This window comes from Benincasa hispida, chromosome 4, assembly GCF_027475165.1.
Source record: "Benincasa hispida cultivar pf3 chromosome 4, pf3_genome.v1.1, whole genome shotgun sequence".
In the NCBI taxonomy this organism is placed as follows: domain Eukaryota; kingdom Viridiplantae; phylum Streptophyta; class Magnoliopsida; order Cucurbitales; family Cucurbitaceae; genus Benincasa; species Benincasa hispida.
The window spans coordinates 63,449,190-63,464,281 of NC_143481.1; the positions used below are offsets into that span (position 1 = coordinate 63,449,190).

The 15,092-nt window shown below is 32.7% G+C and overlaps 2 protein-coding genes across 2 annotated transcripts; one reads left to right on the top strand and one right to left on the bottom strand.

Annotated features, from left to right (window-relative positions):
- Nucleotides 1-209: 209 nt before the first annotated feature.
- Nucleotides 210-2,508, bottom strand: LOC120075150 (U-box domain-containing protein 1-like). Its single transcript, XM_039028330.2, has one exon. The coding sequence runs from the start codon at nucleotides 2,387-2,389 to the stop codon at nucleotides 320-322; it is 2,070 nt and encodes a 689-aa protein (XP_038884258.1). The 5' UTR covers nucleotides 2,390-2,508; the 3' UTR covers nucleotides 210-319.
- Nucleotides 2,509-4,988: 2,480 nt separating this feature from the next.
- On the top strand, nucleotides 4,989-6,068 carry LBD21 (LOB domain-containing protein 21). The gene has a single exon (XM_039029702.2). The coding sequence runs from the start codon at nucleotides 5,539-5,541 to the stop codon at nucleotides 6,061-6,063; it is 525 nt and encodes a 174-aa protein (XP_038885630.1). The 5' UTR covers nucleotides 4,989-5,538; the 3' UTR covers nucleotides 6,064-6,068.
- The last annotated feature ends 9,024 nt before the right edge of the window (nucleotides 6,069-15,092 follow it).

The window sequence follows — 15,092 nt, forward strand, 5'->3', positions numbered from 1 at the left end:
CTAGAAATAAAAAAACCAAATTGTTACCAAAAGTAGCCTTAATCATTCAGTTTTTGAACCTCAATTAGATCCCACTGAGCTGGAAGATAATGGGCAGAAACATGAGTAAAAAATAGGACTAACAAAATTTTCAGGATTTTCTCAGGGTAATTTTGTATTCTGAGCAAAATCCCCCCAAAAAGAAGAGAAAAAAAAGGAAGAAAAAGAAGTGTACTGTTGATGTCAATCTTTCAATCAACAAACCCAAAAACCTGTAAATTTATCTTTAGAGTTTGCACAAATATATACTTGTGTAAGATTATCTCTACATTTCTGATATTCAACATGGCTGTGATTGAAAGCAGCATCTATTAAGCAATCTCAGCAATGCATCAGCTTTTCTTCTGGCTTTCAATGATCCATCTGCTGCCAAGCTTTGAAGAGAAGGAATACTTCTAGGATTTATCAACAACCTCCTTGCTACTTCCTCTCCTCCATCCTTGCACAGCCCCAATAACAATGTAATTGAACTTTCTTTCCCTTTTGGAGATCCAAATCTTAAAAGATCAATGAGCAAAGACACTAAAACTCTACTTTTTCTTATCTCTTGCAGCCCTTCTGAGCAACTTAAAACCAGCGAGAGCGTCTGCAAGGCGTCGTCTGTTATGCCCGCCTTGTCGTCTGTCAGCAAGTCAATCAGCAATGGCACAGCCCCAGCTACCACAATACAAACTTTGTTGGCATTGTAAAGTGCTAGATTGCAAAGTGCTGTGGCAGCGTCTCGCTTCCCGGCTGAATGCCCTTCTTTAAGGAGCCTCACCAATGCTGGTATGGTTTTCGGACTCGCCCCTATTGTTATTTTGAACTCATCCACCATGGACAAGCTGTATATTGTTGCTGCAGCATTTTCTCTTGCTTCCATTGTTTTCCCTGATTCTAAGATGTGTGTTATGTTGTCTATTGCCCCTGCTGCTACTATGAGGATCTTGTTGTTGTTGAAGATTGCAAGGTTGAACAATGCAGTCACTGCGTTTTCTTCGATTCTTGGATCGCTGGATTTCAACAACGTAACTAGAAATGGTATCGCTCCCGCTTCGGCAATCATCCTTCGGTTATCCATTCCTGTTTTTGCTAGTAACCGCAGTTCATATGCAGCTTGTCTTTGAATATCTGGTGACCCAGTTGCAAGTTTTCCTACAAGAAACTCGGCTGTCATTTTGACAGCATCAGAGGCTTCTTTGGATGCAGAAATGTGATCGACCGGTTCCTCGGAGATGTATATTTTGCTGTTGCTTCTCTCTAACTCAAAGGAAGTATATGGTTTTGTAGGTTCATTCATACCAATGTTGTTTTCTTGGCACCACTGTTGCATCAGACTTTTGAGTGCATAATTTGGTATGAGGGCCATATGAATTAGCCTCTGATTACTCTTGGGACAAACATGATGCCCTGAGTCAATCCATTGGGCTATCGAATAACGATCGTAAGTATGCCCAGACGATATAATTACAGGGTCTCTCATGAAATCTAGTGAAATGGGGCAGCGAAAATCGTCTGGAATTGGAACCAATGAATTAGAAGAAGATGAATGATCTAAATGTTTGTTTGAGTGTAGAAACTTTAAGTTGAATTTTCCCCCATCATTTTCATTCTCTGTCTTACTGAAGATCACTGTTTTGGCATGCTTAACAAGAGAAATGAGATTGTTTATGTTAGAAACCACAATTATTCCACCTGTTCCTGCTTGTTTAAGAGCTTCTGCTTCTAGTTTTGATATTTCTTCATCACAATCCATCATGCTTCTCAGCCCAACACTAACGAAAACCTCTTTGACTTTTCCCACTTCTGCCAAACCTTTGTTCTTGTAGTTTCTCTCCTTATTGTTGCTCATTAGTTGAAGAAGCTCATCTCTTCTTTGAAGCTCTCGAGCATTCACTGAAAGCTCTAGTCGTTTTGCTTGACTATGAAGAAGCTCCACTTGTTCTCTTGTATCATCTGTTAATTTAAGCAAGCTGAGAGGTAAAATATCAAGTACTCTCCCAATCTCCTTCACTAGCTGATAAAACTGATTTGAAATAAACTGAGTCTGTAGTAAACTCCATAGACAGCTTCCTTCCTCACAGCTTTGAGTTAGAATCTTAACTCTTCTGATTACAGAAAAGAGTTCAGTGAAACAAAGAATGGAAGATGGAGGAAGAGGACAATTTGATTCTTGAACCTCTTCAAATAAGAAACCAAGAAGCTTAATTCTTCTTCTCATGGTTGAGATAGTCTTAGCATGTACAAAAAGAGCCTTCTCTTCAAAAGCAACTTCATTGGATAAGAGAATTAGTGATTGCAACAGAGAACCAGAAGGCAAAAAGCTTGAAGAAGCTGCCATCACTGGGGAAAGAGCAACATCCATGGCCATTCTCACTCCATGAATAGACTCTGTTCATAGTTTTTATCAACATTACATTAAGTCAGACATAGATTACTAGGAAGAAAATTTCAAAACTCCTTTGAACCTGAAAATTATTAATTGGAAGGTTTTTTGTTTTTGGCTGTTTCTATTTGTTTGGCTGACTGTGTAGACAATAGGAGAACTTCTAAGTAGTTGCCACTTGGAGCAATTTCCCACCTCATAATGGTCAAATCAATCCTCAACCAATTTTATATTTTCAAAACCATGCATTACTTGCACCAAATTTACTTTGTCAAACTTTGTGGGCAGTCTCCTCTCAAGTCTCTTGCAAAATTTCAACTCTTGCAATTTTTGGAAGTTTCTTAATAGGGAGTATTGAAAAGTTATCTCATAACATCCCCAAACAACGGTCACTTTCTATGAACAAAAAAAAAAGGGTTAGTCTCATCTTTTTTTATAGTTTAATTTGGACAAATGTGTTTTTTATTCATTACCAGAAGATCCAAAGCATGACTTTAATTAACAATTCAAATAGCTTCCTTTTTCTTCTTGCATATTCTGAAAGGCCATCGATGGTCTTATTCCCCATTTCCTATCATTTTTCCATATGCAGTGTTTATTTCTTTTCTTAGCACATTACTGATCATTTCTTTGATTCCTGTGGAGGGCAGGAACTTGGGGAGACTTGTCTTCTTTCTTGGTAATGTTTTCCCACAAGATTAAATAATGAAAGAAAGCAGTGTGATTTGCTTAAGTAACCTCTTTAGCTTTTGGTTCTTCCAAAAGGGTACAAATTCCAAAGTCTCTTTGATTGGACAAAAATGATAAAGTCACTGCTTATCATACCTGTGGAAGTTTCCCTGTGGATCTATATGCAAGTTGGTTGACTTTTCTCAAGTGGGCTCCAAGAGAAAAGCCCAATTTCCCCAAGCCCAAAGAAAAGCCCAATTTCACTTGCTATTTCTCTCTCTTCATTATTTTGGGTCCTACTGAAATGTTGAGTCGTACAAATGCAATCCAAACTGAGGGGCCTACTTTAATGATCGAATATCAAATTAGTGGAAGAGAGGAAGGCACCATAAAGAAGAGTTAAAGTAAACCACACCAAACAAACAAAGACCATATTTCAAGTTTCCAACATCCCCCAACCCCAACCAAACTGAGCAACAAAATATCAAACTTAATCAAAGAGAAAGTTAAGTGAGAAGAAAGGAAAATAAAAAAAAGGAAAGATAATCATTCATCTTAACAACACTTAGTACAGTCTAAGTTGCACCTAAGTCTCATGCTCTTCTTCCTCTACACATACCCAAAAGTAATTTTTTAATAATCTTTTTTTAAAAAAAAAATGAATTGTCACGTGACAATTTTTAATTGAGTGCAGTCACAAGTTTTTTCTTTCAATATTGGGCCGACCATTTTTGCGAAACTCCAATCAAAATCATTCCTCTAAATCTTTCTGTTTTCTCATTGCCTAAACGTGCAATGCACTATCCTTCTTCCTTCACTCTCTTTTCTCATTCTAACAATCCCATTTCTCTCTATTTGCTTTGAGGAAAACGACGACCATTTTTTTGAACAAGTGGGTTATGGGAATTCCATTATCATCCTTGTCCCTTTCCCCCAATCCCTACCCCAATATTGCGTTTGATGTGACTCTTTTTATCCTTTCTCCCCTCGAAAAAAATTATATTACTACAATAGTGCATATTCTTTCTTCCATTGAATATTTGACATGTCAAAAAATGACAAAATTCTTAAATACTTCTTTATGACAAATAACGAATGAAAGTCGTTTAAATTTTACCACATAAATAAGCAGAAAAATATCAGAGAAATTAAGAGAAAATAATAAAATTGGGAACACAAGGGTTAATGTAGAAAAATTCTAAAAAAACCATAGACAAGAAAACTTCCACTACGTGAAATATTATTACAATCATGCAAAATCTCTCCCTAACCCAAATTATATTAAAAAAACACTCTCTCAAAACATTTGTATGACTCATCCTCTATCTACTCTCAACTAGAAGAACACAATAAGGGAATTTAATTAGATTTAACACACTCAAGCTTAAACCAAAGACATACTATATTTATAGTACTTCGAGCTCATCGTTTCTTTGAACTTTTCAAATATGGGATTATTGCACTTCTAATATTTTATCAAAACTCAACAAAATTTTCCATTCCCACTATTGAATTGTGGCCTTTTGATCCTTCTTTCCCTTCCATGAAACTAATTTGTTATATAAGAATAAATGATGGAGCTGGTTCTCTTTTTCTCCTTTTTATGTTGTTTCATAAAAAAAAAAAATGATAAAAGATGAAGGAGAAATTTTGAACAGTACAAGAGAGAGAAAAAAAAAAGGAGAGGTTTTAATGAGAGATGTACAAAAGAGAACATAGAGTACTAAAGGGTGTAGGGTATTTTTGCAGATGCCCAAACTATCATTTTCACTCCACAAAGCTGAAAACCAACTTTCTAGTAAAATTGGTTTTTTTTTTTTTTTTTTCCTTTAACATTATTTTTTACTTTCTTCATACAGATCATCAATATCTTGCTTTATATATCAAATATGATGTCTCATCCTAACTTAGGAACACAAATAATGCCACCCCATGTTCTTTAATTCCCACTTTCTGAAAATTCAATTAAAAGTGTTTCTTCTTTTTCCTTGAATAGTCTCTTTCAAACTTTCAATTCTGCATTTACTCTTCAAACCCCATAACCAAATTTAGGTCCCACCCCTTCTTTTTAATTACTCTAATCCCACATTACCTCCCTATCTTTTAGGGGACGATTGGGATACTAAGTTGATTATTATAGTTGGCTGTTATTATAGTTAATGGGTTATAATAGTTAGTATTTTGGACATATTATTTTAGTGTCTAAATTATAATAGTTTGTATTTGGATAGAAAATAGTGAAATAGTACTTACTATATTTAATTATAGATTATAAATAGTTATATACATCATTATTATATTTGTGTCCTAAATATGAAGTGGACTATAATCACCTCACGAACTTTTAGTTGGTGCCCTCAAATGGCCCCTAACCAATCCCTTCATGTATATATATATAAATACACATCCTTTGTTGTAAAGAAGATGACCTTATTTTAGATTAACATAATGAAGAAAGAGCAGGCATGAGAGGTTGGCATGAAACTCGTTCTTCTTCTTCTTGTGCAGCCTGCAAATTGCTGAAAAGAAGATGCATTCCCACTTGCATATTTGCTCCTTACTTTAGGTCTGATGAGCCAAAGAAATTTGCCAAAGTTCATAAGGTTTTTGGGGCAAGTAATGTGAGCAAGATTCTTACTGAAGTGCCTGAGGAGCAGAGAGAAGATACGGTCAATTCTTTGGCTTATGAGGCTGAAGCAAGGCTGAGAGATCCTGTTTATGGCTGCATCGGTGCCATAGCTTTGTTGCAGACTAAAATGGTGGAGCTTCAACATGATCTTGCTCTTGCCAAAGCTCGTCTTGCTCGTTATGCTAATGATTCTTCTCATCATAATCTTAATGTTTCTTCTTCCTCTTCTTCTTTCGAAAATTGTGTTGTTAATATGTCTTATGGTGGATTGAGTTTTTCTGCTGGGCAGAGCTCTTCTGATATCACCCAATATGGATATTTATGTGATTTCAACCATTTTCCTTATCCATTTAAAGCTTGAAACTCTGTGATCTCTCTCTCTCTGTCTCTATCATCAGGGTTTCATGAAAGATTTTTCTTTTTTTGTTTCTGTATGATCATCGGTTATACTCAACGTATCTGTATCTTAGTTTTTTAGGAATTAACGTGTCGTCGTACTCTATCCTATCCATATCTTATATCCGTATTTATGTCTGTGCTTCATAGGTTCAATCCCAACTCAATTCTTGTTATATGTTCAATTCTTAAACATATTACTCGACTAATCTTATTAGACAATTAGGTATCTTACTATTGATTAAACTAGTTTTGCTTTTTTCTCACTACTGGAGAATCTTCAAGGCTTTATGATGAGAAACAAGGAAGTAGAAACTGATTTTGAGGATTCTTTCAAAACAAAGAAGAATCGAAAGTTTGAACTTTTTCATCTTTCTTATGAATTCCAAAGTGCAGTTGAAATTAAGAGTGATAGCAGATGTGTAAATTATGATCAATTATATTTTTCCCCTTTTCATTTAATTAGTCTTCTCTTCTTCATATATTTGTTTTAAATGGTATCTATTTTTCTTGTTGGTGGGACATTTATATTATCTAATTAAGTTGCAATCTTATGCTTATTTGGTATTTGATTAAATTGTTCATTCTCTTTTTGTATCATTAACAAAATATAGAGTTAATAAATATGAAAAAGAATCTGTTATTTTACTTTTTCTTTTCCAAGAGGGAACAATTTTTGCACAACTCTTTTGCTTTTGTGCAGTTTATTTTGTTTAACATTTGTACGAATCTCTTATAAATTCCTTTTTTTTTCTTTTTAAGATGGGGACTATATAATGGATCCGATTGAAATTTATTTTTAACTTAAATTAATCCAGAATTAAATATATGTGGTATTATGGCCAACCTAAACATAATTAAATTGACTACTCTTCTCTCCAAAAAAAAAAAAAAAAAAAGATTCTCTTGAAAATCCTACCTTCGAAAATTTTAAAAACCTCGCAATTTTTATAGGCTATTCCTTGCAAATTTAGGTAATATGTTTTTTTTTTCCCTTTTTCTTTTTGTTTTTGTGAAAAGAGAATAAAAGTTAAATCATTATTCCAAATCATCATGGGTCTAGTGGTAGATAAGGAAACATCTCCTTGATAGGGCTAAGAGGTTATAGGTGATCACCTTACTATAATTTAATATCCTACGAGTTTTCTTGACACCAAAATATTGTAAGATCAGATATGTTGTATTGTGAGATTAGTTGAAGTATGCGTAAGTTGACTCGAACACTCACGAATATCTAAAAAAAGTTGAATCATTATTTCTGTCACGCATGCTCACGTCAAAAAGTCTTCTATGGTTTTTATCCTATATAAAATTATAAGAATTCATACAGAAAAAAAAATATATATATATCATAATTTATGTAGTAATTATCATTAGGAAAAAGAAAAGGGAAATGGGTAGATGAAAATAGTTTTAAAGATCCATGGAATTGGAATGGAATTGCTGGTTGCAGGTTCAATGAAAGAGGAGGTTTGAAATAGTTAGTAAGATTGGGACTTGTGATCTGAAACTGTATGATTGGGCCAAGAAAATGACATTGGGCCCGAAATCCTGTTGGGCCCTCCAAGCCCAGGCCTTATGTTCTCATTCATGGAACAGGATAAGATTGATTTGAAAGAAAAATAAATAATAATGATAAACACGTTAACCAAAATCGACAACAAGTACAACAAAATATCATACATCTCAATTTTTTTTTTTTTAATAAAGTTGATTTACAAATTTAGTAATTCTAATTATTTGGTTGTTTTAAACTTTCAACTTTGCATTGTGATATGTGATTCCATTAAATATATCTTATTACATTTTTTACTTCAAGGTCTCATTAGTTTCATTTTAGTATTAAGTTTCCATTCAATAATCATTTGGGTTTTGTTTGATGATCATTTTATTTTTGGTTTTTGGTTTTTAAAATTAAGTCTATTTTCTCACATTTTCTTACAATAATTTGTATTTTTCAAGTATAAAAGTTGAATTTTTAACTAAATTTCAAAAACAAAAATAAGTTTTTAAAAACTAGGACCGATTTGGTAACCATTTCGTTTTTTGTTTTTAGCTTTTTAAAATTAAGCCTATTCTCTCCCATTTCTTAACATGATAGACACTATTTTCACCTCCAAATTTCTTTCTTTGTTATCTACTTTTTAACAATGGTTTAAAAATACTAAGTCAAATTTTGAAAATTAAAAAAAAAAAAAGAAATTTTAAAACTTGATTTTGTTTTTTGACCATTGACTAAGAATTCAACTATTATACTTAAGAAATATGCAAATCATTGTATGAAATCAAGAGAAAATATACTTAAAAACTAAAAGTAAAAAACAAAATGGTTACCAAACGGGGCCTAAAAGCTATTTTTTTTTAGTTTTCAAAATTGAACTTATTTTTTTAAATAATTGGTAAAAAGTTGATAACAAAAAAGGAAATTTGGAAGTAGAAATAATGTCTATATAATTTTTTTAAAACAGAAAATAGCTAAAAACCAAAAAGTTACCACGAGAACCTTTTTTAGTTTTCAAAATTTGGCTTGGGTTTTTAAAACATTAAATTTTTTTGAGTGGGCAATTCGGTGTGAGGCTAGGAGATCCTAGTGCTTAAGGGCCATCCTTCATCATCGGGATAAATTCAAGCAGTTGGTTTGTTTGAAGATGGGTGATGAGAGGAGATGTTTTGTATGGTGGGATCCGTGGTTGCCTGGAGGTGCGATTTTGGAGACATATGGTTCTAAGGTGGTGTTTGATGCGGCGAGTAGTAGAGAGGCGCAATTATCAGATTTTCTGGATGGAGAGGGGGGTTGGAGGTGACCTTCTGTTTCGCGTGAGTTGTGTGATATTTTGGGTTTGATTCAGGCAGTCGAGCCTAGGGTGAGTTGTGAGGATTATTAGGTATGGGTGTCGAGTGCTAATGGTCGGTTTTCTATTGCAAGTGCATAGGAGAGTTTGTGTCATCGTCATCCTAGGGTGTCTTAGGCAAAACTTCTGTGGTCTGGGGTGGGTATTCCTCGACACTCTTTTTGTGCCTAGCTGGCTGTGCGGGATAGGTTGGATACTCGGTATTGGGTTAATAGGTGGAATGTCTCGTCTAATGATGCGTGTCTCTTGTGTGTGGGGGGTTGGGAGTCTTGGGATCATTTGTTCTTCGAGTATGGGTTTGGGAGAGAGGTATGGTCGGGTGTGTTGCGTTTGTTGGGGTCGTCTCATTAGGTGGCTGGGTGGGATGTCGAGTTGAGTTGGGTTTATCGAGTGGGGACGGGTAAGGGAGTACAAAGTAAGTTGTTTCGAGTCTTCTGGTGTGCTTCTATTTATTATATCTGGCGGAGAGGAATCGTCGATTGCATGGAGGTCGTCCAAGGACGGTGTCTGCTTTATTCCATCTTATTGTCTCTATGGTTCGTGCTCATGCTATTTCTTGGTGGGTTGATCTTCTCGGTCTTCTCTAGTTTTTATTAATGTTATTTCTTCCTTATTGTGTTCAATCTTTTGTTTCCTTTGGGTGTTGCCCTCGGTTTGTGGGGTTTGTTTTGTTTCGTGACTATTTCTTTGGACGGTTATTTTATTTTCTTTTGCTATGGCTTTTGATCTCTGGTTCAATTAAGAGCTCAGTCTTTGTTGTTACTTTGTTTCCTATGATGCCTTGATCCCAAGCTGTGGGATCCTCCAGTTGTTGTATAATAATATTACCTATTAAAAAAAGCATTAAATTTAGAGGTGAAAGAGGTGTTTGTAAGCTTGATTTTTAAAAATAAAAAACAAAATAATTATCAAATACGGCATTGATTTTTTATGTTTTATTTTTTTGGTAATAAAGTTAACAAACATTAATTCCAGCTATTGATTTCTTTATGTTTATTCTCTAGTTTTTAAGATCTCTAAATTCAAGCTAAATATTAAAACTAGGAGTAGTTTTTAAAAACTTGTTTTTTTTTTTAGAATCTATAAGAATTTAAATGTTTACGTATAAAAGATGAAAATCATAGTAAGGAAATGGTGTAAAAATAATTTTAAAAAATTAAAAACCAAAAAAATAAATTATTATCAAATGGGTTTTCTTTTTGTAGATTTTGAAAATTGTACCAGCTTACTTACCATTTCTAACTATAATATTTATCTTTCTTCATAAAACATTTGAGCATGTAGCCAAATTTCAGAAACGCAAAACGTTCTTAAACACTTATTTTTTACAATTTTTCAAAATATAGTTTGAATTTTGAAAATACTCCTTAAAATTTAGATAACAAAATAAAGAACTCCTTAGTAGACGTCAGCTAATTAAATTTACTTTAATTTTTTATTTAGATCATTTTCACTATTTTGTGACCTAATATTCAATTGCCTATTATTTGCTTCAATATAATCCAGTCCATGTGCCTACTCACATCTAATGTATTACATAAAGAATAATGATTAGGTGTGCATCTAACTTTTATGTTCTCCTTTTTTTTACACACAAAAAATCATTTAAAAAAATTGTCACGTGACAATTTTATATTGGTTGTACAGCCTAGATAGCACCTAAATATTTTCTTTACATAAATTCTCAAGTTATGTCCTTTTTTTTTAATTGAAAAATGAGTGAATAGGAAAAATTTGAACGGATAAAAACATATATCTTAACCAATTAATTATATTCAAGTACTTGATCAAATTAGTCATTCGTCAAGAGCCAATATAATACTAATAAGAATAACATAAATATGTATTCCTTAAGATGAAGTAAGGGAAAAGAAAGTTGAAAGTTTGAGAATATTTAAAGCTTAATTTTAGAGATCATAGTGTATGAATAGAATATTAGGAAGGAGGGGTTAATTAAAAAGGAAGGGGAATAAGAAGAATAGTAGAGTTAGAGATGTGACATAGAATTGCATTAAAGGTGCTGAATAGATATAAATATAGTTCAACTAACATGAAGTTGTACTATTAATTTTAGGGTTTGAGATTCAATCTTCCATTCACATACGACTAATAAAAGAAAAGTTTAAAAAATCACTTTTAGTCCCTAAACTAACATATGTTATATTTAATTGTTATAACAATTTGGTTATTGCACTTTCAAATTTGTAACAATTTAATCCTTGAACTTTATTAAGTAACAATTTAGTTTATATAATTTACAAGTTGTAATAAATGAGTCTTTATCGTGAAAAATATTCTTAAGATATAATGAAATTTCTTACCCAAATAGATCGTAAATCGATAAAAAAGAATTAATTTTTTTTTTTATAAACTATAAAAAATATCTAAATTGATGTTTATTAAAATTTAGAGATTAAATTATTATAGGAATGGGAAATTTAACGAAAAGAAAAAAATGTGCTTATGTAAGCAAGTGGGGGGTTTTGAGGAGGAATTTAGAGAGTACCGATGCAAGCGTGTGGGAGTGTCCCCACAAGGATTGGCATTGATCACATGCATTGTAATTGCTAATAATCATTCCCTTTCTCAGCCTAATGCCTTTGCTGTTCCTCTTACGTCCCGACACCTCCTCCCCTTTGCATGCACTCCTCAACTCTTCCAAAACACTCCTTTTCCCTCTCTCATCACTTTCTTTTTTAGTTTAGTTTTTCTGATATTTTTCTAACTTTTGACTCATATTTTGAACAGCTTATGCTGAGATTTCACATGAAATATTATGTCATCTTTTTTAATTTTATATCAAATCTTATATATTTTTAATTTTTCTCTAAATTCAATTATATTTATCAAATATTATACCAAAATTTTACATAATTTTTTAAATCTTTAGCAAAATTTTTAATTTTCAAGTCAATTTACCACTTATCCAAATGATTTTTTTAGATGGATTCAAGTAATTAATTTTGATTTTTAAATTTTTGGAAAGATTATTTTTTTTTTAAAAAAAGATAAAATATGGAAAATATATAAAATTTTAATATGAATCTCGGACAGATTAACACCGAGATTGATGAATTCTTGGACAGATTAATATCGAAATTTTATATATTTTCCATATCTTACCTTTATTTTATTTTTTATTTTTTGTTGCAAAATTTAACTTTCAAAAAATTTAAAAATCAAAATGCAATAATCCATTTAAAAAAATTCAATCATTTGGAAAGAAATTCATATAATCATGGAAACAAAAATGGGTCTATAATTACATCAGAATTGAATATTATATTCGATAAAGATGACCGAATTTGGAAAAAAATTGAAATATATAAGATTAAGTATAAAATTTGGATAGAGTATCTAATATTTGAAAAAATTACTAAAATCTCGGCCTTTAATCTCTCTACTGAGAAAAGCCCGAAAGACCAAAACAATTAGAAAAAGTAAAACTTTTAACTAAATATCGGTGGTCAATCTCGTCCGAACTCCATCGAGAAAAATGAAAAGTTGAGAGTACTATTTTTGACAATTTTCCTGATCTTTTATGTAATATTTGTATATGACTAACATTTTCTACTTTAATAATAAGTTTATTCATCCATTTGATTCCATTCCCTCCTTTTTCGTTTTTTTTCTTTTTACTTAACAAATATTAGAATATTGATTTCATTTCACAACATTTATTTTGCATTGATTCCATTTTTCTCAATAGTGATACTAGAGCCTTAGATTTAAAGGTCTGATTTTATTTAGAGAGGGAATGTTTTCTCTTTTATATTTGAAAAATATCTTCCAATTTTGGTGTTACCTTTAATTCACATTTTAGAGTGAAAAATGTAATATGATCTCGAGGCACCTGGCTTTTGAGAATTTGTTTCAACTGATGATGATCCTCAACCACTAGGAGAAAATCCAACGATAGATAAAACTACATGAAGATGATAAATTAAAGAAGCACAAGGTTTTATCTATGATATGTGCCGCTTTATCTGATATTGTATTTTTAGGGTTATTGATTGTAAAACGACAAAAGAAGCTTGGGATAAATAATTGCAAGAGGAATTTGAAGGAAATCCAAAAGTGAAAACTACCAAATTGTTGACTCTCGAAGAGAGTTTGAGATGCTAAGAATGATGGATTCAAATACTGTGAGGGACTACATAATAAAAGTGATGACCATCGTAAATTAAATAAGATTAGCTAGTGAAAATTTTCGTAATCAAAGAGTCGTGGAAAAAATGTTGTTAGTATTCCCAATAAATTTAAGTCAAAGATCTTAGCCATAGAGGAGTCTTCTAGAATCTAATAACTCTCTTGACAACTGAATTAATTAGCAAATAACAAACTCATGGACAAAGAGATAGAATGCGTAATGAGGAGCAAGTTGAAGGTGCATTTCATGCAAATTCTAAAGGCAAGAAACTTGTCGCAGAAGATGATAGACAAACAAAGATCGAGGGAGCAAGGGGAAAAGGAGGAGCATCAAAGAAAGGTAAATTTTCTCCTGGGCATTATTGCAAAAAGGTCAACCATGCTGAGAAAAATTGTTGGTGTAAAAACAACAAAGTATACCATTCTGATTATTGTATGAAGATGTTCATACGGAGATGTTTTACTATGTCAAACATCCTCAAGAGCAAGCAAATTGTGTCAACAGTAATCAAGAAACAAATCTCTTGTTTATGACCTCTCATATGCATGACAATAGGTCAACCTCATGACTTATTGACAATGGATGTAGTACTACCCACATGTGATATGAACCATTCAAGCATCAAATTATTAATTAATTTTTATTTAATAACTTTGATGTAATTTTAATATTTTATCTTTTTTATGACGTTTAAGTAGACGTAATTTTATTATTTTACTATGAGGCATTAGGGTTTCTTTTATTGGGAGACTATTTAAAGTCTGGTCACTAGGTTGTTTATCATAGCTTTTAGGATATTGAATTTTGGGAATGACAATTTTTCTCTGTGTTGACGATGGAGATTCATCACCAACCTTTTTACAGTTCTTGATCTAAGATTGCATGCTTGAGCATTTAGGTAAGATTGATTAATTTTCCTGTGGAGTGTTCAAACCGTGAGCAGGGAAGTAGTTCTTCTCGCCTCATGGTCTTTGATCGAAAGGTAATTAATACGATATTAGTTGTGGATGATTTGAGGTTTGTGTTGACGGAGGAATGTCCTCCGGTTCCCAATACAACAGCGAACCGAAATGTTCGGGACATCTATGATCGGTGGGTTAGGGCTAACGAAAAATGCAGGGCTTATATCTTATCAAGTATATCTGATGTACAGGTAATGCCCACTGCCCATGAGATAATGGCGTTGCTCCAAGAGATGTTCGGGCAACCGTCATCATCTGTTCGACATGAAGCCATTAAATATGTTTATAGTACTCGCATGAAAGATGGTACCAATGTTAGAGAACATGTTCTCGATATGATGGTCCATTTTAATATTGCTGAGGCTCATGGGGCGATGATTAGATGAAATCAGTCAAGTCAATATGATATTAGAATCTCTCTCGGAGAGTTATCTACCTTTCAGAACCAATATTGTTATGAACAAAATTAATTACAATTTGACTATGTTGTTGAACAAGCTACAGACATATCAGTCTATGATGAAACTTAAAGAAAGTGAAGTCAATGTTAAGGCATCCCCAAGATATGTTTTCAGATACCGTTATACAATTACAACCCGTCTTTGCTCAATGGATACAAAACACCCATGCTTTAGCACCTAGTATAAATGAAGAAGAAGGGTAAAGGGAATAAGAAAACTACTACTAAGAAAAACAAAAACAAAAAATAACACTCCCAAAGGAAAGTGTTTCCATTGCGGAGAAGATGACCATTGGAAGCATAACTGCCCAAAGTATTTGGCAGAAAAGAAAGCAGATAAGAAAAACCAAGGTAAATTAGATTTACTAGTAGTTGAAACATGTCTAGTGGAGAATACTCACCTAACCTGGATATTAAATTCATGCGCGCTAATCATGTTTGCACTTTTCTATAGGAAACTAATTCTTGGAGACAACTTTCTGAACAAGAAATGACTTTCAAGGTGGGAACGGGAGAAGTCATTTCGGCTCATGCAGTGGGAGATCTCAAGCTATTTTTTGGAGAATCTTT